Source organism: Pogona vitticeps, chromosome 1 (genome assembly GCF_051106095.1).
Source record: "Pogona vitticeps strain Pit_001003342236 chromosome 1, PviZW2.1, whole genome shotgun sequence".
Lineage (NCBI taxonomy): Eukaryota > Metazoa > Chordata > Lepidosauria > Squamata > Agamidae > Pogona > Pogona vitticeps.
In genome coordinates, this window is record NC_135783.1 from 350,737,852 (window position 1) to 350,760,496 (window position 22,645).

Consider the following 22,645-nt stretch of genomic DNA (forward strand, 5'->3'; position numbering starts at 1 on the left):
CTTTGCTGTCCTTCCACCCCCACCCCCCGTTTTTTAATGGACGATTGAGCCTTACAGCTTTGGAAGTGTTTTTGTTGTTGCTTTTGTTTGCTGTCTTTTTAGTATGCCTTTTTTATGGCACAGATCGACTTCACGAGCAGAATTGGAGTGTGAAGTTCTTCCTGGTCCTATCGCGGCATCTTCTTTCACGTTGGGATTAAAGGTTCAGAGGCTGGATTTTCTGTCCAAAGCACAGGAGCTCCGGAAGGAAAATGGAAACGGACCCTCCTGGCTGCATCCACCTGCCCCGTGCCCCCAAGTGTTTTCTGTGCCATCGCCCTGTACACCATGTCCTGTCTTGCCATGTCAGGATCCTCTGAACTGTGCAGGTAAAGGACACACAGCAAGAATGCAGCCGCCGGTGACAAAAGGAAGGGGAGACAAAGGGAATGAAATGTGGCCGAGGGAGGAGAAGGAGAAGGAAAGGCAGCATACACAATGAAACAGAGAAGGCTGTTAGAGAACAGGAGCCCCATGTCAGGAACAACCTTCATGCTTCTGGACAGCCACATTTCTCATGTTTTCCCACCTGAAGCACAGCAGAGTCCGTGTTCAATCAAAGCAAATGTCTCCCAAAGAGTGGAAGCAATTCGAAGAAACAATTCAAGCAACAACAAATAAAAGGTAGACAACGCATTTATGCCATGCGCTTGCCTTCACAGGGTGACTATAAAGTGCTACCTTGCAGCGGCTGAAATCCTGTTACTTAGTGTTGTAAGTCACAACTAGAGTAGGCCCACTGAAATCAGTAGAATTCACAGAGAAGATGACTCACCAAAATCCCCAGATTCAATGGGCTTGCTCCACATGCAACTTGCTCCACAAAGCAACAGGATTTTAGCCACTGGGTCCTGAGGGAGAGGTACCATGAACCCTATTTGTTTACAGTGAGAAGTATGAACACGGCCCGTTCCATTTGCAAAAAGGACAAAACAGATTTTTTTTCATTCAGAAAAGAAGTCCAAAAGGATTGTGTGTGTAGAGATGGGCACAAACCCCAGTTAAGTGGTTCGTCCTGGTTTGTTTAGCAGCCCAACAGGTGTTCTAGTGGTTCGGCGCCCCGCCCTCTCCGGAGGGCACCCACTCAGAGGCAGTGTCCGAGGATGCCACGGAACCCCTGTTGGGCCATTAAACAAACTGGTGTTTCGTGCCCATCTCTAGTTGTGCGCACTGCTTCCTTTCTCAAAGACACCGTGTTCTTCCGAACAAACAACAGGAAGCAGCTTTTCAGTGCCTTGACCTCCAGAGACTCTTTATTTCCAAGGAAGATGAAAATGAGACAATAAAAAGGCCCAGTTTAAGTTATGGCTGTTCTTTTTTGTTCTCAACTGCCCCCACCCCCCACCCGTCACAAGCCACTTTCCCCAGCCCTCAAAAATCATATATATATCTCTCTAGCCAGCCAAGTCCCAACAAAGGCTCGGCTTGGCTTCTTCTGGGCTCTCAGGTGAAGTGGCGGCCCAGACGGGCTGATCTGTAGTCAAGGCGGAGCTGTACAAAGGCATGGAGCGTGTTCTTGTCCAGGATGGCCAGCTGCTCTCCTGAGCAGACCTGCTTCAAGTTATCCGGAGCAACAACGAGGAGGTTGCAGAGGGAATGGAGCGTGTCAAACAGCTGCAGCACCAATGCAATCTGCGGCCATAGGGAAAAAACAAAACAAAGCAATACTCAAGCTCGATTTCTCATGCAGCTTCTCAAGGAAGTTAAAATCAGACTGGAAGTTATTAGCCTCAAGTTACAGCCACTCCACCTCTTAAGGCACAGGTATTTTGTTACCTTCTCCAGTGGTGCATTCTCTGAGCAGGAGTTGGGGCTGCCCTTCCCTGCCTCCTCAGGCAGCAGATCACTCAGACAAGGAGGCAGGATGGGAATTCTCCCCACACAGCCAATGAGTGGTCAGCTACCTGAACAGGCAGGGAAGGGCAGCCTGAGCTCCTGGCCCAGAATCCCCATCCTGCCTCCTTGTCAGAGAGGTCGGCTGCCTGAGGAGGTGGAGAAGGGAAGACTGAGCTGCTTGGACTGGAGAGGGAGGTCCCCGGTGGTGCACAAAGAACAGTGAGTGAGCTAGCCAGCGGGGGTGGGAGATGGTGCTGCATGGCAAGCTTTGTATGAAGCACAACAAAGCACTTCATGCCCATCTCTACCCATAATCCTAGCACAAGCCAGAAGCTTAGAAAAGTCACAAACACACCTCCAATCAAACACGCAGGGAAGGGGACCGCATCCTATTTTGTATCTGCCAAATATAACCACCACCAACCTTAAACTCTTTGGCATACTTCCTATACTCGGCCACGTCACAAATGGCCAGCATGCCACCCATACAGCTGTAGGAATATTGCTGGAGGTGCTCATAAATGAGCCGATGGAAACGGACGCCAAATTCCATCAGGACGCTGTCCACATTCTTGCCATCCATGGAACTCCTGATTTTTTCCACTTGCTTTCGGACATAGGCACAGACTTTGGCACAGGCCTGGAAGGGGAAGTGGCGAAGAAAAGGAGCTTGAAAGCCAAGAAATGGCAGGTATTGGACAACATGGGAGTACAACTGATGAAATATCTCTTTTCATTCCTGGGATGTGAAACTTATAGTCACATCAGGTACAAACACCCCAACTGAATTACTGATTTCAGCCTTTACAATAAATAGTAACCCTCCTCCTCCTCACTGTATTATGTTTGCACAAATTGGAAACAATTGAGAAGTGGTTTCCACTTTCCTTCTTCTGGGGGGCACCCTGGGTCTGTACAGCTTGCCTAAGACCACACAGGCTGGCTCTACTCACAGGAAGCATGAGGGAATCAAACTCCCAACCTCTCGCTCCACAGCCAGAGACCTAAACCACCAAGCTAAACTGCTAAATCATGACAGTAAACAATGTGGCTTAGAATACAAGAGGATGAATTTACTGCAACACCCCCGCAAAGAAAAACTGTACGTAGGTCTCGCCTTTGCTTTAAAATTAAAATGATCTCAACAAGTTATGAATGGCTGCAGATGCTGAGCGTTTAGGAACTACCACTGTTCTCCTTTGACTGAAATCACACAAATGGAACTGCATCATAATTCCAAGAACAGTGAATGACAACCTGACTATCAAAGGAGGTGTGTGTATGAGATAAAATATGTACACCATGCAGAGTCAGTGGTGGGCAAAGAAGGGTCGCCAGTGGCAGTCCAATTACCTGCTGTGCCTCTTGCCATTGACTAATCTATATATAGTTACTCACGTTAGTGTACTGAATTAGCACATTGTTCTCATCTTCTGGTTTGAAATCAGTCTTCTTTTGTTCAGCCGCCAAGATGTGCTTCATCTGCCCAATCATGCAATTCAGGGTCCTTCAAAGTTAAAGTACCAGGTGGCAGTTTTAAAGAGAGCATTTCCTTCCCTGAAAAGCCCCAAATCCCTATATTGACACCTTCTAAAGCAACAGCTCACTTGGGGCGCAGTGAGCCTTCCAAAACTGGTGGACCACTGGAGAGTACTTTAAAGGTACAAAAAGACAGTATGTTTTTCAAATGGAAAAGACACAACAAGCTTCATGTCCTAACCACAGCCGTACTGTTTTCATTACGTGCCAGAAATAAACAGCCGATGAAAAAACAGTTGCTTAGCGGTGAACTGAAATAGAAATCTTTATAATCACCTATCAATGCCCATGTCCAGTTTCACCTCCATTTGTTCCGTGATGTCTTTCTTCTTCTGAAGGCATTCAGAGAGCTTAGGGGAAGAGCTGGGACAAATTAAAGAAGAAGACAAGCATGATTGTCATCATCTACCATTGAGCACAATGCACCCAGCAGCAGCCAACACTCTTTGCATGTGGTTAAGCCTTCAAACCTGCAAAGATATGCCGGGTCATCCTTCCTTATACCCTCACCTCTCACAAAAAGAGGCTTCCACACTGCAGGTTCTCCCTTTTCGGTTCAGCTAGGCCATTCCATACCTCTCTGGTATGGAATGGCCTAGCTGAATTGGAAGCGAGAACCTGCTTTTGCATGCCTACGTAGAGGCCACAAGGAGAAAAGCTGTGCATACTTGTCACAACGCAAGAGCCCTGCCATCTAGCTCAGCATCCTGTATCACAAAATCATAGAGCCTCGTGGCGCAGTGGTTAAAACGCTGTACTGCAGCTAAAACTGTGCTCACGACCTGGGGTTCAAATCCCAGGTAGCCAGCTCAAGGTTGACTCAGCCTTCCATCCTTCCGAGGTCGGTAAAATGAGTACCCAGCTTGCTGGGGGGGCAATGTGTAGCCTGTATAATTAAAATTGTAAACCGCCCGGAGAGTGCTTGTAGCGCTATGGGGCGGTATATAAGTCCAATAAATAAATAAATAGAACAACTGAATTGGAAGGGGACTACAAGGCCAATGAGTCCAACCCTCTACTCAAGGCAGGAATCCAAATCAAAGCAGACCTGAAAGAGGGGTGGTTCCATTTTCTCTTGAAGGCCTCTAGCGCTGGAGCGCTCCCCACCTCCCAAGGTCACGAATTCCATTGCTGTATTGCTCTAATGGTTAGGAAGATTTTTTTCTTCTGATATTCAGTCTAAATCTGGCTTCCTGCAGCCTGAGCCATTATTACGAGCCCATTCTTACTGTTTCCTAAGGGAGCAATGAGACCAGCCTCTTGGTCCTCCATGACTTAGTCTAGTTTCAATCATTGGCACCAGCACCAGACGGTCCTGGAAGAAAACTGAGACTCTCTATTTCAAGACAATACACCATTAAATAAACGAAGGCAGGCGGACAGCCCACGAGTCCAGTGTCCAGCCCTCAAAGTGAATACTGGTAAGTATGTACTAGCTGAAGCTGACTTCGCATTTCAGAGTGCAAAAAAAATGCCACACCTGCGTTATTTCTATGCCTTCTGTTCCCAAGAACTCCCAGGAGTCCTGTTTATTTCTTACCTTTACTAGATTTCTTCACTACTTATCTCTGCACACAGTAACTCAAGGCTCATATGTAAACATAACAATATATCACCGGCCTTCGAGCAGCAAAAATCTGGAGACTAGTATGGCAAGTCTGTACATCGGTGTAGCCAATCTACAAAGGTCAGGGTGGCACATAAACCCATCCCTCTATTTATTTATTTGTGTGTTTTTTTTAAACTGAGGAGGCCCACCTCCACCCCCTAGTGGCCAAAAAAAGTTTATTTCAAAAAGCTGGGGACACAGTTTCAGCACACGCAGACACTCCCACCCCAAAATATCAATTGTGATCATGTTGAAGGTGCACAAGGATGCTACACCCAGTCCCCTAAGTTTGTATGCCGACCCCCTGTTCACATTTCGGCAGGCAGCCTTCAGGAGAGGCCTGTAACATATATCTTGTCTATACGAAAACTGTTTGACAGAGTATTATGCACCCCTTTTCCTAACCTCAGAAAATTCTATTCTAGAAGGCATTCTAGGGGGAAAATCATTTTTATTTTACTTCCAAAGAGATGTGTTGCTTCTTGGCTCACAGAGACAACAAACCCCCTACCTAACCAGCGGCATCAGATGGTCATTGAACTGCTTGTCAAAAAGATGAAAAATTGTGTTCGCCTGATTCACAACATCGAGGAAGTAAAGATTTGCATTCTTGGCATCTGGAGAAGGAATCCCTGGCAGCAAATAAATGACACAGGTAACAACGTTAGAATGGGGTTAAGAAAATAATTCACCCAAAGAAATCCTAAATAACTATAGCCTAATCTATCAAACTCCCTGGAAAAGACCCTGATGTTGGGAAAGTGTGAAGGCAAGAGGAGAAGGGGACGACAGACAATGAGATGGTTGGACAGTGTCATCGAAGCTACCAACATCAATTTGACCCAACTCCGGAAGGCAGTGGAAGACAGGGGGGGCTGGCATGCTCTGGTCCATGGGGTCACGAAGAGTCGGACACGACTTAATGACTAAACAACAACAACAATCTTTTCATAGATAAGAATGATTTGAAGCTGTACAAAGTAACGTTATTGATTAACTATTATTTTATAGCTTGTGTGTGAAACTAATGCAAATGATTTCAGCAGCACACCTCTTTTAAACACAGACAGACAGACAGAAAGAAAGAAGTCACATTAAGACCTCTTATTCAAAGGACCTGGTAGAATCTCTCTCTCTCTCTCTCTCTCTCTCTCTCTCTCTGTTAGAAATAAATGTTATGAACGTTGCCCAGACACAGACCAATTTTTTTTCCCAAGCCCATTCCAAGAAGCGCTGCCCCTTTTTGCTCTTATCTCGGCACTCATTCTCAAGAAACGGCAACACATTTTAAACATTGAAAAAGTCCTGGAGCATCAAACAGAAATACAAGCAACGTAGCACTTACCGGCTAGTCCGGTTTCCAGAGCATAATCAATGTGTTCGATGCACAAGAACTCCACCAGCAAAGAGAAAATCCTGAAGGCATTCTTTGGTAAATCTGACGGATCTGAAAGCTTAAAAAGAAAGAAAGCCACTTGCTAGTGTTTCTCTAGTACTGGCACACGAAGAATTAATTAATTAATTAATTAAACTTATCTGCCGCCCACACTACCCAAAGGTCTCTGGGTGGCTTAATGCTGCGCAATTCACTTTGTACGCAGACGGTTTTTCATGGTTTCCAGGCAAGCCAGTGCAACTGAGGGAAGCTAGAGCCACGGGCACACACCATGATTTTGTTCACCTTTCAAGAACCCTAGCCTTAATTTTTGGAAAAGACATTTAAGTCCTTTCAGCAAAGCTTGTACACGTGGAAAATCATCACCACCATCATCTTAGAACTGCACAGCTGGAAGGGGCCCTATGGATCAAGTCCAGCCTTTGTCAAGCAGGGCCGAGTGGGGGAATTGAACTCCCAACCTTAAGGTTCCACAGCTGGATATCTAAACCACAGAGCTATCCCGGAGTTCAGGTGAGCTACATGGGATTGTCCATAAAGCCCTCCTCATTGGTCAGGCTGGCTGATGAGAGTCACATCCCCCACCTTTGTGCTAAAGTCTCAAAACACCTGCCCATCCCATGCCACTCCTACCATGTCTCATAAAATCACACCCCTGCCCCGTCTCTCACCCACCTCTCCCCATCCCCAAGTGTGTCCCTCTTTCCAGACTCAGTGCTATTATCCTTCTCTCCAACAATTTCTCCCAGAGCTGGCAGAAACCAGTTTAAAGACCACAATACTAAAAACCTCAAGCCCAGATTTAATGCATGTCTACAACTATGGAGCCGGAACATAACTGCACCAGAGGACCTGCTTTTTCTTTTTTAAAAAAAGGGATGTGGTCTTGCCTATCCCACCTGCCTAGATCTGGGTTTGGAAAAGCAGAAGTTTTGGAAAAAATTATTTCATGGATTCCTGTTTTTTTTTTTTTTCTACAAACACCAGTTTACAACGTGGCATAGAAGCCAAGAAGATAAAAGTATTGAAGACTGAAAAACAACAAACCAGCAGAATGCAAAACATTCTAAGGTATTTTATATGCACAGACACGCTGCATCCTTGGCACAGTGGTTAAACTGCAGGACTGCAATCAAGACCCTGCTCATAACCTGAGTTCAATCGCGACGGCCTCAGGTAGCTGGCTGAAAGTTCACTGAGCCTTCCATCCGTCTGAGGTCTGTAAAATGAGTACCCAGTTCACTGGCGGGGGGGGGGGGGGGGCAAGTTGTTGCTTGCATAAATATGTTGTTAACCACCCAGAGAGTGCTTTAAGCTTTATGGGACAATATATAAGCAGCATACTATGGTTATGCTCTGGTTCTGGAAAAGCATTAGAGATACTCTGAGGAATTCTTCCACGCACATACACACCCTGTGGCACCTTTCGAAGGCTTGCTTTGTTTCTTGTAAGAGATTAACAACTACATCCTGGGACAGGAGCGTTTCGCCATGGGTATCGATACTTGGTCCCAATGGGAGATTGGTCCGTTGCCGAATTCTCTCTTTGAGGTCCTGAATGCTAGAAAAAGAGGCGCCGTTTATTTAGAAAAACATCTGTCCAAGCCAAGCATCCCCACGGTTCGTTTTTCAGCCACATACAGAATATTATCAGTACATGTTGCCCAAGAATCTGTGTGGTGTAGGGGGGAAATGTTGGACTAAGAATCAGCAGGTGGGGGTTCAAATCCCTGCTAAGCCATGGAAACTCACTGGGTTGGCAATGATAAGACCTTTCCTGGAACATCCGCAAAAAGCCCTATAAGGGTCACCAATAAGCATGATGACAACACATTAAAAACAACATATGACCCACAGCAACTAAATACTTTGAATTATTGATGGGAAACAGTAAATACCGATATTTACCATCAACACCGATCAGCTTAATTGCAATTAAAAATTTGCCCAGCATGTTATCAGGCTATAAAATCCAACCACCCCCCTCTAACCCACGTTCCATCCTCATGTTCACAGAACTTATCGAGAGCTCTGCCTTTGTCTGAAAAGAATTATGTAAGAAAGCTGGAAGGGATATGAGAAAAGGAGACCTGTTTAATGCATGTTAAACAGGTTGCCCATTGCTTTCATCCTCCTATGGTCTCTTAAGCCAACCGATTTTACAGATTTTCATACCGGCAAACCCTATTGGGACACAGCTGTGGGTGGCACATAGAATCACCAAGCAATGGTAACTTTGTGTTCCTACTTTTGTGGCTACACTCTGAAACCACCAGCCTCAATTTCCCTGCCCTGTCTGTGTTAAGTTAGCATGGGGGAGGGAAGCAGGCTCGGTAGCTACACCCCTATTATGGGAAGCCCTTTCTGCTGGAATACTGCCGCAGCCTGGCCAACATCCCAGTGGGTTATGTAATAAGGTTTTTTTAAATTAAAAAATTAGGGTGTACAGCATGCACGTGGTGTGACCGCTAATTTTGTAACATATAAACCAACCTAACAAAGATCAAGAAATTGCAGAATATATATAAATGCCAAACGGTAGAATGCATGGGCTGAATAATGAGACACAAGAAATACCGACTGTCGTGGCTGAGTATTCCAGGTAAAATAAAGGGGAAAGTAGGGTGTGCAGGAGAAGAACTTGTCTGAAGGACCTGGGAGACTGGTTTAGGAGGGACACAACATCACGTGTCAGGACAGCTACGCTGATGTCCAATCCCTGACGGGAGAGGAACAAGATGATGATGGGAGTGAAGAGACTCATTCTTCTCTTCTCCTCCAGTTATTCAGAAGGGATAATTAAATATACTGTAAATTTCAAAATAGACTAAATGAGGTGCTACAGCGGGAAGGCACGCTTGTACAAATAAAATGACTACACTGAACCACTGCAGTGTTTACAGCTTGGCAACTGGGTGTGAGATAATTTACTGGTCATTACTGTCAGTACTACCTGCAAGTTTATACTATGTGTTCGCTAGCACTTTAAGCATAAGATGTACTTGTGGTTTGAGAACACCGGATGCAGCAAAACTGCCGAAATGAAATGGAACTTACCCTCCGCTGCCGATGGCCCTCTTTTGGTGGTTCTTCGAATCATAATAGCGCTGCAAGACCAGCGAGCTCCGGCTTCTCAAATATCCCATTTCCACCTCAATGTAATTCTCCAAGTAGGAAGCGAAGATGGATTTGATAAGCTTAGACAAGAAAGTCTGCTTATCAGTGCCCAAGTTAAACTCCATCAATTTGCTTGAAAGATTAGTCGTCCTTTATGTTAGCAGGACAGGTGGGGGGAGGGGGTTTGAGGGCAGGGAGTGGGAGAGAAGGAAGCAACGTATTTGTAGGAAACGAGACACAGATACAGAACAAGCACAACGTTCATATCCTGAGAGTTCCTGGAGGGTTCTGGCTGCACGGGGCCACAAAGCATTATGAAAGCCAATGCAGGCCTGGTCAATCTCCTGAGATGACTGCAAAAGCAGGAGAGAAATTTGCTACATCCACATTTCCAGTATTTAACTGTGCCTGAGTCTTTTGTATCAGACACAGACAATAGCTTGCAATATTGGCAAGGCTCCCGACACCCTCTTGTGATCAGGCTCTATTTGCAGATTGTTTAGCACAAATTCCATGTACAGGCACTGACCACAGACGGACACATCACAACCATTCTTCATGCTAGTGGCCCCCCTTTGACCTCCCTCTCCAGGGTTCCTTCCCCAAGTGTTGGGTAGGACTGAGCTAAAACTACCTACTAAATACATCCATATCAACATTCTTATCCTGGACCACCAGTAGAGGCCCTTTTTGGTCCATTTCTTCTGCCATGAAAATATTCTGGAAAGAGAGGGTTCCAGCCCTCTACCCTTCCCCACGCCCACCTTCATCTTCCCTTTCCATAGTCTAGCAAAGATCCGCAGGGGTGCATCTGTGCACAGCTGCCTGTGCAAGCACGCAGTACCTGAAACCAACAATAAAAGGAACTCTACAGCTCAAAGAACCAAAGAGGTAACAAAGGAGGACAGAGAGGCAACCCAAAGGAAATAAGCAGAAGGCAGCTTCTCCAGCCCTTACAATTTAATTTATAAACCAGCACCAACCTTGTATATAGTTCATAAAGGCTCTGGAGATACTGTTCTGCATCTGATTTCTTGTGGTCTTCTAGCTGGTCCTTTATATAACTCTGTGAAAGGAAGGCCAATATTTCCAGTCATTTATCTCTGCTAGGCAGGGGAAGCATCTTATTTGTGCACAAACACAGTTGATCCAGTGTGGAGGAACTTCTCACCGAAGCCAACCAAAGAACTACATCTTTTCCACATAATCAATGGAATGTCTCCATCTACCCCTCTTGGTGAAAAACAAAACTTTTTCTCCCCCTGCACAACTCAAATATCACCTGCTCCAACCTGGTTATCACTCCCCCTTTACTCAACATGCCAAAGGTACCGGGAGAGATGAAAACTCACTTTTTAGACTATCCATTAATCAACAGTGGGAATCAACCTCTCAACCTCTGGCATTGTAGCCAGACATCTAAATGACTGAGCTTTACAGCCAACTTAGAATATCCATTAGCAGTGTTATATCTTTTTTCCTTGTTACAAATAAAGTGCCAACAAATCAGAATGCTGTTCTGAGACAGCTGCTGACATCCTATTGTGGAACTCCATGTGGGCAATAGGGATGACATCAGCACCAGCAGCACATAGCCAATGATTTGGGGGTGCACATGACTTCATTGCATTGCGTCTGAGTCGTGTGCACCCTAAAACTGCCTTTAATCAGCTGTGATCTGCCTGCCGTTAATCAGCAGCAGTTTACCACTGCTCATGATGTCACCCCCTCTGCAGGCATGAAGCTGCTCAACAGGATTTCAGCCAGTGAATACAGGTGTACACACAGTGGTTAAACTGCTGCACTGCAGCCAAAACTGTGCTCATGACCTGGGGTTCGGTCCCAGGTAGCAAGCTCAGCCTTCTGTCCGTCTGAGGTCGGTAAATTGAGTACCCAGCTGGCGGGGGGGGGGGCAATGTGTAGCCTGCATAATTAACTTGTAAACTGCCCAGAGAGTGCTATAAGCGCTATGGGGCAGTATATAAGCAGCACACTTTGTTTTGCTTTTTTGCTACATACAGAACGTCAAGGCTCTAAACTTAATTCCACACTGCTCCTCTGTCCTTCACCATGTTCTAGGATGCAGGCAGACAAGAAATTCCCAATCCCAGAGTTAAAGCAAACATGCCTTAATTTCAGCTTGGTTTACCATTGCCTAGATGTTCTTTTCATTTTTTAAAATTATTATTCACAGGTTTTTGTTATTTTTATTACTGTTGCTCTTAGCCACCCAGTAGAGTGCTCTGTTACTAGATGGGCAGGACAGAAATGTAATCAATCAGTCAGTCAGTCATTCTCATGTGAAAACTTGTGTCTAGCCATAGTTGTCTGTTGTCCCTAGACTAAAAAGAGTCTTGTGGCCTGTTTAAGGCCACCGGTTTGTATTTGGCACCCGTTTCCCTGGACACTGTCAAATTTGTGGACTTTGTCAACCCACAGCAAATAAAACTGGTTAGTCTGAAGAGGGCTGCAAAATTCTTTCTTACAAACTCAACTGATTCAATGGATCTAATCTAACTGAGGCTAATGAATGAATTTACCCCACTATGTCTGTGTGAAATATTGCAGAGCTATCCAGTGTAACCATGGACACATAAGGAGCTTGAACTCATGTCTCACAATTATGTTCTCCACAGAGGACTACTAAGGAAGAAGCTGGGCACCAAGTCAGAACAAGATGCTACATATCACACCATAACATGCTCTCATATCTAAAAAGCTTAAGTTTGCAGTAATTGAGGTTTGAACATTTGGTACGATGAACAACGTGCTACACACAAGGAGCAAAAAAAAAAAAAAACATCTACAATGCATAGAATAAAACAAGAATAAAGACTGAGCCAATGACTTTTTACAAAAGCATGAGTTCTTCTAAATCACCTGAAGTCTGTTTTCGAAGATATTCTGGATAAGTTTGGCCATGACGGTTTCGGGACTGCTAAATATATCTCCAACTTGTTTGTTCACGTTCTGGCAGAGAATAGCGGTTTCTTCAAATATATCGCCCCTCAGGTAGGCACCCTGAATATTGGAAAAGTCATAACAGAGTTTCTATCATCAAAACATACCTGTAAAATGACATATTTGCATGTTTTTGTGCATGTCTCTCTGTGTTATATTATATACCTACAGAGACACCTTTAAAACCCAACTCTTACCTCTTGGCACTGTTTTATATACACATCAACGCAGTGGGAATAGCCCTGTGGGAGAGAAAAATGACATCACAATTCAGAAATAATGAATTTGTCAAGTTACACTTTGGGAAGGGCAGTAGGGCAACCTTGCCCTTGGCTCATGTTTTTCCCTCCTCGGCCCCTTGGGAGATCCACAAGTGGAAGCCAGCAAAGAGAGAGCTCAAATTATAAGCTGCAAAGTAGTTCCTGCATCTTTATTCCCCTACACCCGCATATACAGTGGATGTAGATATTTAACAGGGCTGTACACTGGATTCAGTGTGTTCTTGGACTCCAAGAAGCCTTCGCCACTACCTGCTCAGGATTTTTGGGAGTTGTAGTCCAACAACAACTGGGGACCTACAGTTGGGAACCAGTGCTTTAAACAAACTGTTTGAAACTTTTCAGGTTTAATTCCCTTTTCAGGGCCCATCGTGTTTCCAAATTTTCTGTGCCACTGTGTAAAAAACACCAAAATGAGCTATATTGGTTTTCCAATAAATCTCTTTTTTTACAAAGGATCTGAGATTCAGATCAAATGGGATGGAACACAATTCATCCCAGTTTAAAACTGGAAATCCATTCTATAGCCTCAAGCCCCAAACCAGGGGAACCATCTAAACCCCAGTTCAATCTAACAAACTCAGCAACTTCTCAGAATCATTAGCACTTCAGTACTGATGGGTGTGCCACTATTTATTTACACCAGGCCCCCATTAAAATACAATATTTGGGACTCCAAACTTCTTCACCTAGAAAAAGATACAATTACAATTAAAGGGGGGGGGGAATCCCTTCCAGTGGTTCACTGCCTTTGTACTTCAAAGACAACCTGAGAGTGAACTGTCAGTCTTTTAGGTACCACTATCTTTTTTTCCTTTTCTTTTGCCTTTGTTAAACATAAAGGTACACATTTACTAAGAAAGACGTCCTACTGTGATTACTAGGTACCAGGGAAGCAAGCAGAGAATTGCACCTGTAAAGAGTGGTTCTCTTACCTTGAAGTGAAGCAAAACGGCAGCTACTTCTCTCATCCTGTTGATCTGACCCCTTCTTTGTGCACTGGTGAACTCCTGGATCAATTGGCACTCTAGATCATGGTACTTACCTAAGTGTAAGGAAGAGGGGGAAGAAGATGTGAGATGTTTATGAAACAAGAACAACATTTTCAAGTAGATTGAACAGGTTAAGGTTCACACAGATGGGATCTTACTTGCTATTTTGGATTTTACGTCAGAAAACCTGTTGAGAGAGGAAAAAATAGAATTAAAAATTAAAACCCATGCTTTAGCATTTCAAACCTTCAGACAAGAGTTATTTCACACATTGCACTCTCTAGATGCTGCAGCTTAAGTGTGCAATGTTAAGGACACTCTATCAGAAGATGCAATTGGGTGACTCTTCCCCCACTGACATATACTTGATAGCAAACCCAGATTTTTACCATCCCAGTGCATAACATACACAGAAGTAGATAGGAAGTGGACCAGTGGCTCCCTAGGGAACAATTAGTTAGTCCTAAGAGACCAAGTTTAAATGATCATGACATCCCTGAAGGTATATCACTAGTGCTAAGCTCCAGGTCTTCATCTGAAGAATTCCACAGACTCTGGTTAACCTTTTTTGCAAGGGGAAATATTGTATGTGACACTGAAGGCTCAGAGAGACTGCTAGCAAATGCAAAAGGTAAAATCCCACCGGGTGCAGAATTACCAAGTGAGTTAATTAGTTTAAATTTTCAAGGGGAGGTTGATTTTGTTAGATCATTACAGCAAAACCAACAAAGAATGTCATACTACCTTAACAACTGACACATTTTATCTGACATAAACCTACGTGAACTGCGATCCACTTCTTCAGATGTTTCTGATGAAGTGGGCTTGCAGTCTGCAGAAGCTTCTGCCAAACAGATTGGCCAGAATCCTACTGGTCTTCACCTTCAGCTCATACGTGAATTGTGAATTTTATCTGCTGTGTGACATTACCTGGACAGAAACAACCTCGTTACATTGATCCACTATCAGGGAATCCTCAGCTGGACACTTTCAATACAGTGGTGCCTTGACTTAACGAATTTAATTGGTTCCGGAATATGGGTGTAAGTCGAAATGGCCGTAAGTCGAAGCACCATTTCCCATTGAAATGTATTGAAATGCAATTAATCTGTTCCGGCCAAAGAAAAAAAATCACCAAAAAAAAAAATCACTGCAAGACTCATTGGAAAGCGATTAGTCCCTTCCAGCCAAAGGGGGTGGGGGAGAGAAAAGCAATCAATGCACAGAGGAAATGCACAGAGAAGAAAGGGAGCAGTTCAGAAATACACAGAAAACAAAGGGACCAGGTCGGAAATGCACAGAAAACAAACTGAGCATATCGAAAATGCACAGAGAACAAAGGGACCAGGTCAGAAATGCACAGAAAACAAACAGAGAAGTTCGGAAATGCAGAGAACAAAGCAGCAGTTCAGAAATGCAAAGAGAGCAAAGGAAAAAGCAAGGGAAGCATGCAAGACCCATTGGAAATGGGGAAAAAACCCAAAAAGCAACCAAATCCCCCAAGACCCATCGGAAATTGGGGGGGGGACAAAAAACAAACAAACCCTCCAAGACCCATCAGAAATGGGGGAAAAACACTCCAAAAAGCAACCAAACCCCCAAGACCAATCGGAAATGGGGGGAAAACCCAAAAACAAACCCCCCAAGACCCATCACAGCACAGAAACATAAACCCCCCCAGCTCAAAACCACACTGCAAAACTGACCCAGAACAGTTTATAAAAAGCAGAAAACAGCACCTAACCTTACCAGGCAGTCTGAAGCTTTCTCCGATCGCACACTCTCTAACTGCTGGGGCAAAAGAGCTACAAAGAAGCAGCCTCGTCGCCACCAACGGTTAACAATTTGAATTTCCTGCCTTTTCCCCCTGCCTGTTGTGTTCGTAAGTGGAAGCTCCGGCCGCAAGTGAAAGCAAAATTTTGTGGCCGGAGCGGGTCGTAACTCAAAATGGTCGTAAGCAGGGATGTTCATAAGTCGAGGCACCAATGTATTTATGTGAAACTGCCGTTGAAAATGATTTGGAAATTTATAGCAGTCCAACCTAGGAGAGCCAGTTTGTTAACTGGGACTAAATGTTACAATTGCATTTGTGCCAATGTGTCACCATTTTCACTGTCCAAGATCCACCTTTTTGGGCCACCTTCAAGTGACAGATTTAACTCTCACGATACCGAACAGCTTGAAACCAGTGATTTAATCCAACGGATAGTTCCAAAGAGTACAAGAGATCAAGGGGATTTTCATAAGTGTTGACTCACTACTCATCAACTGGATCAATGGTCTACTGTAATTGGAATTACCAAGTTCTCCCACCTGAAGTGAGGTGGGTTGCTATAGATACAGGGCCTTTTCAGTGATGATGCCACAATTATGGGATCCTGTCTAGAGATGGGCACGAATTTAAAAAATGAATCAGCAAATTTGTTCAAAAACTGCTAATTTATTGACTCGTATTCGTATAAATCAATGCCCCTGATGAATATGAATCAGCAAATTTCTAGCAGCTTTTGATTTGTTGGGCTATAAAATGATTCCCCTCCCAACACCTAAAGACACCAAGTTCACAGGGAAGCTTCTCCTCACTCTCCTCTATAATTCCTTCAAGTTTGGTGAAGATTGGGTTTCAGATGTCCAAGTTATACAGCCACAAAGACAGCCCCTCTAAGAAAGTTTCCCCCAGGCATTTAGAGACACCAAAACCACAGAGAAGCGTCCCCTGATTCTCTTCTACAATCCTTGCAAGTTTGGCAAAGATCGAGTTTCTCCAAGCCAGCTGCTCAAGGGCACATTCCTGGAGAGACCCACTTTGTGGATGTATAACTCAAATGTCTGAAACCCAATCTTTACCAAACTTGGAGGGATTGTAGAGGAAGGGGAAGCTTCCCTGCGAATTTGGTCTCTCTAGGTATTGGGGGGGGGGGGGGTTATAGGGTTCTAAAGGCAAAAATGAATCAACAAATTGATTCATTGATTTATCAGGGGAAAATGTAAATTAATTATTTGTGATTCACTGATCTCGATGAATCATGAATCAAAATTAATCATCATTTTTCTGATGCATGCCCATCTCCAATCTTGCCCCCACAGACACCTATTTGGTACTTATGCTGTGGTCCCTTCAATACCAAGTGATGACTTTTTTTTTATTCTACTAGGCCTTTCAATCTTTCAGCTTTAGAAATGTGGCTTTAGATCCTCTGACAGCTGTTGTCCTCTGGTAATTGTTCTGTCTAGGTTTCGATCAGTGTTCGTTTTAATTTGTTTTAGTTTTAATGAATGTCTTATTAACGCTATGTATCCTTTACATTTCAGAGAGCTTCAGCATCCAGATACCATCAACAATATGTAAATCCAATAAATGAAAGAAAAGCAGGTCAAATTTATTCAAATGTTAAGGGGCTTAGGTAAAACTGCTTCCTACCAGTTGAGTAAGACTGTAGTCATTTGCCCATTTACTGGAAGTAAGCACCACTGAGTATAGTAGGAATAAACAGCATGGGCTTGCACTATCTATCACCCATCCTGCCATATCCTGTGCATAAGTGAAAAATGTTATTAAGCAGAGGATAGATTATGATTCCCAAGTAAATGATACTTCCTTTAAGCATAACATTTCTTCCATTAAAAGTATCACATCCTCAACTCATTCGAAACTTTTCCCCCATCTTTAAAAAACTACTGAATGAGTCCATCGGAATCCAGCCTGAAGAAACAGGAATCACAGACAATTGTCAATTACACTTCACCTGTCAAAAGGTAATTCCTGTGCTATTAGATGCAACTTCTGGATAATATCAGCTGCCTCTTCAATCTAGAAGGGAAAGATATAAAATCCATTGAAAGAAAAAGCTGTAGACAACTTGCCCCTCAAATTAATCATATTCCCCAGTGTTCTTGCTGATACAGTGGTGTCTCGCAAGACGATGTTAATTCGTTCTGCGAAAAACGTCGTCTTGTGAAAACATTGTCTTGCGAAACGCGGTTCCCCACTGGAATGCACTGAAATCTAATTAATGCATTCCAGTGGGAAAAATCGTCTTGCAAAAATTGTCCATAGAAAACATTGTCTTGTGAAACGCGGTTCCCCATTGGAATGCATTGAAATCTATTTAATGCGTTCCAACGGGGAAAAATCATTGTCTTGTGAAAATTGTCCATAGAAAACATTGTATTGCGAAGTGCCACAGCGACCGCAAAAACCAATCGTCTTGCAGATTAATCGTCCTGCAAGGCAATCGTCTTGCGAGTCACCACTGTACACACAAACCATATCTGCAACCTTAAAATATTTCTGAGAACTATTTTGATAATAATTCACCCAAGCAGCATGAGTAATTTCCTCTCATACTTCTCAAAACAGGTTTGTAAAGTATTTATTTAAATCTCTGGCTTCCTGTATACTCCCATGTATACAGATTAGACTGATATAACTTTGTGGGAAGTTCATACAAGCTATTTAAATTGAAGGCACCACTGCTTCTTTTTGTCCAGCTGCCTCATTTACTCAAGCACACAGGATCAGCTAAAGGGGAATATAACAGTTCTCTGACCGGTGGAAGTATACTGGAGACCAGTTGTTCCCAGCTTGGATGACCCAGGGGTTCCTGGACTACAACTCCAATAAACCCCAGCCAACACAGCTGATGGTGAAGGTTTCTGGGAACTGCAGACCAAGAACCCCTGGTTTACCCAAGGTTGGGAACCACTACTGTTCAACTGCTCAGAGGCCACACTGTTCTTTCTTCAAGATAGCCATCTTCCAATTGAATGACAGACACAGTGTAGTTAGATCAATAACTGGAACAAGATGGGAGATGCTCATTTTCAGCACCAAGCACATGAGGAGGAGGAACATCACAAGTTCGAACCCACCATCTTGGATGCTGGGAAAAATTATAAAATCCTAGAAATCTGCTGCTAGTCATTATAAGCTCTCAATCAGAGAGCCTGACATCCATACTCTTTACTAGAGAACGTTTTAGATGGCCCTGGACAAGTCGTTTGTCTTAAGCATCACAGGATTCTTGAGCGATAAAAGAGTGAGGGGGAGAAGGGACTCGGGTACCCTAAACATCTTGGAAGAAGTGCAGAATAAAGGTATAATAAAAACTAGTACATAGCTCTGTGGATTAAGTATTTGGCTGAGAGCCAGAAGTTGAGACTTTGATTTCCCCACTGGGCCTCTCTTGACAGGGGCTGGACTTGATGCTCTCATAGGGTCCCTTCCAGCTCTGCAGTTCTACGATTATTGTTATTATCATCATTATTAATAAGTACCTGTCTGAAAGCTTAAAGAGGCTTTTAAGATCTATGGAAAGGAGGAAGTGCGCCAAGAAGTTAAAAGTAACCCCTTTCACTCAGAGGCATAGTTTCCAACTGTTCAGAACTTGAAGGAAGAAAATTGTCAGCTATCATCCAAACAAAATTTTAGTAATAAAAGAGATTCCACAAAATTCTACGCTTTGTCGAGCAGGGCGAGACAGCTGAGCCTAACACAGTGAAGGAAATGATCTGTCTCTTCATGACTGCTTGTCATGACAGGCAAGGGTAACTGAGCAGGTTTTATCAGCCAGGCTAGCAAGATCTGCAAAGCTGAGTTAAAAATAGGGGGAAATTACAGTTTCAGAAACTGCTAAGATTAGGAGGCATTCAAAGCCCTTTGAAGTATAAAGTGGCCCCGGAAACAGGATGAGACGTATGGACATTTGCTTGCAGACAAAAACTAGAGGGCATCCATTATGCAGGAAAGGATGAAAATCCTTACCGAACCTCACGAGGAAGGCAAGTCTTGAAAAATAAATGGGATTGGAAAGGGATGTGGGGCAGCTGCTCCCACACTGGCTGCATTCTGGCAGAAACAGCACATCTGCTCTGAGCATAAATACTTCAAATTGGGAAGAGAAGGTACACACAAAGCTTGTATTCTCCCCATGCTGTTACAGAGGCATAGTGTGAATGGGATTCCGTTAAACCCTGCTGGGATCATTTATGCACTGATGAAACTGGGATCCACAAAGGGGCATCATCAATATAAAACAATAATAATTGATAATACCAAGAAAAATCAAAGATGACCCCCAACTTATAATACCTCCTGGGAATGGCAGCTATGTTTCACTGAATGACAGCACTTCAAGCGTTTGGAAGAAACGAAATATCTGTGTTCTGGACTACAGATCCCAGAATCCCACAGCCAGCATGGCTACAAAAAGCAAATCATACCCATATCTCTGCTCTTTCAGCAAAAACATCCAGTACTTGCAGAGAGAGTGGCTCTGCTGTGTCTTTTCAATGAGAAGGACAGGTGGAAACAGAGACGAACTGAGCAAATGCCTTCAACACCGTGGCCTCCAAACCCTGCCCACCGGTGGCGTCTCCTGCTCCAGAGCAGAAAAGAGAGTTGGAGGGGAGGGGAGAAGTGCCAGCCTATCCCCACAGGGTCAACTATTGGCTACACAGCCATCCAGCCATGCCCAGCCTTTCTCCCCCAACGGTCGAGCTGGCAGGGATCCCCACCAAGGGGCTGGCAAGATCTCTGCCCGCTTCGGCAGCTTCAAAGTTGGCCGGCTGGCCGCTCTTCAGAAGGCAGTGCCGTACCCGCCGGGGCAAGAGTCAGCTGGACTTATTTCTAAGCAGACTCGCACAGGACTGCAGACAAGGGAGTGGAAAACTCTCCTTTTAAAAGACTATAAGAAGGCAGGGACACCCAGATGATAAGAGATGATGGTCTGAATCGAATGCTTGCCTTCCATCACTGTACATGCCAGTCATGGAAGGTATACCTTTCCCCTTGTGCCACCCCTCACCCCATTCAACAGGGGCCCCTGGCTCTCTGCACACGCTCAACCAGGTGCTTCCGGGAGGAGAAGAGGGCAGGCAAGTCCTCTTCTGCTAACCTAGTTGCATGCCATTAAACCTGGAGCCATTCCTATAACATTTTTTTCTCTTGCTCTCCTGGGATCCTGTTCCAGGGCAGAGTTTTAACCTTCATGCAGCACAATGACATTTCTAAAATGCATTCAGTGAATTTTGGTGTGTATTTTTTTTCAGCCCACTGGAATTCTAACATCCCAAGGACTACGAGCAGGGGGATTAGGGATGAGTTCGAGGCCGAGACAAACAGACACAGTTATATTTCCTGGATCCACTAGAAATTCCAGCTCATGCCCCTACTTCTCATCATCACTGTTCACGGAAAAAGGGGACGGGACATTTCCTATCCCAAAGTATTACAGTGGCCAGAACAGAAATGTACTCCAGGAGGAAAAGCAAAAGGCAACGAATTTGCTACGACAATTTTTCTCTCAAATATTGTCTGCATTTTTAAAAAACCTGTATGAATTTGACTGAAAAACAGGCACACTTTTTATAACTCTTAGGTGACAACATCCCAGGACACCTACTTTGCAGGCCCAGTTCTATGCAAACTGTATACAAGAGAGAATTTAAGGAAAAATGCAACTGCAAGTGAAATTTGCCATAGGACGTTGCAACATGGCAATACTTTTGTTTACAGAATACAGTAAGACCCTCATATCCATGGGATCAGTATCCACTGATTCACTTAACCACGGTCATTCATGGTCAATGAAACTGGAGCACCTGCAGCAGATTAAACTCTGGTGGATCCATTCCTTGGATCCAGGCCCAATTTTCAGAATGCTTCCAGCAACAGAGCACAGAGAGGGGAGGGATTCTGATAGGAAACAAGTTCCTTTCACCATACAAGTCAGGAATTCATAAATTCAATTTTTAAAACATGTTTGCTATGTGTTTGCTATGCATTTGCTACTATCCACATTTTTTCAGTATCCATGGCAGGGGGGCTTGGAACCGAATCCTTGTGAATACAGGAGTCCTACTGTATTCCATTTCAGTTCCCATGGTTTTCTGCATTCCATAGGACCCCAAGCATATAGTGCCCTCTGAAGCCCACTTTAGTACAAGAGTTTTTATTTAGTTATTTTTAATCTTCTGCAAAGCCAGAGATTCCCCTGAGCTTAGCGATTCATCTCACCCTTAATCTAATTGTCCTAGCAGGAGACTGCTTCACCCTGCAGTTAGCTTCCTTTCAATTAATAACTGGCCATTAGAAGGAGGGGAAATCAGGCTTCATTTGCAAGTTCATTGCTCAGACATGGAGCTTTGAAGAAATGACATGCCTGGAGAGCAGATCTGCCATGGTAGGAAATATGCATTTCTATGAATGTGTGATTGGACCCTCAGAGGAAAAAGGTTCACTGCCATAATATATAATAGAAAATGGGGAATAATGTTAAAATTGCATTGGACTGCAGGGAGAAGGAGCATGTCATTCAAAGATTACACGTTTCTGACTCCAAAAGCGTCCTGCAAAGTGCCCAGTGTGACCATTGGTCAAGCAGGAGGTATAGAAATTGAATGAATGAATGAATGAATGAATGAATGAATGAATGAATGAATGAATGAATGATGACCAAGAAAAAATGTTACAGGCATCCCTTCCTGTAACAATAATTTAACATTCAAAACTGCATCAGCTTGTGGGACTAGACAAGACTGACCATCATCACCACAGTTAAGTACAGTTGCTGTTACGATAATGAATAAGTCTAGAAGTCTAAGTGTTTAGGGGGGAAGGCTTTTAAAAATTAATTAAAAGAGAGCAGGGTTTTTAATTCCTATCCAACCCAAGTATTCACCAAAATTTAAAAAAACAGTAAAAGAATTGGTGAAATACCTGGATGTACTACAGAACTACTGTAAGTTTGAGATATTATACTTCTGCTTCACTGACACAACCCTCCTAACCCTGGGTCCCTCCAGATATGTTGGATTATAATTCCCATCATTCTTTACCAGCATGGCAATTATATGGTATGGAGACTATATAAAAGGT

The 22,645-nt window shown here is 43.8% G+C and overlaps 1 protein-coding gene across 1 annotated transcript in view; it reads right to left on the reverse strand.

The window, feature by feature from the left end:
• Nucleotides 1-1,263: 1,263 nt before the first annotated feature.
• EXOC5 (exocyst complex component 5) overlaps nt 1,264-22,645 on the reverse strand; it is a 33,437-nt gene continuing 12,055 nt past the window's right edge. The window contains exons 5-18 of the mRNA XM_072986845.2: nt 17,514-17,578; nt 13,926-13,954; nt 13,711-13,820; nt 12,695-12,739; nt 12,417-12,557; nt 10,520-10,602; nt 9,477-9,686; nt 7,833-7,980; nt 6,369-6,477; nt 5,535-5,655; nt 3,691-3,777; nt 3,274-3,382; nt 2,300-2,515; nt 1,264-1,671 (exon numbers count right to left, since the gene is read on the reverse strand). Of these exons, the coding sequence (XP_072842946.1) occupies nt 1,483-1,671; nt 2,300-2,515; nt 3,274-3,382; nt 3,691-3,777; nt 5,535-5,655; nt 6,369-6,477; nt 7,833-7,980; nt 9,477-9,686; nt 10,520-10,602; nt 12,417-12,557; nt 12,695-12,739; nt 13,711-13,820; nt 13,926-13,954; nt 17,514-17,578 (1,662 nt within the window). The 3' untranslated portion in view covers nt 1,264-1,482. The remainder of the gene's footprint in view (nt 1,672-2,299; nt 2,516-3,273; nt 3,383-3,690; nt 3,778-5,534; nt 5,656-6,368; nt 6,478-7,832; nt 7,981-9,476; nt 9,687-10,519; nt 10,603-12,416; nt 12,558-12,694; nt 12,740-13,710; nt 13,821-13,925; nt 13,955-17,513; nt 17,579-22,645) is intronic.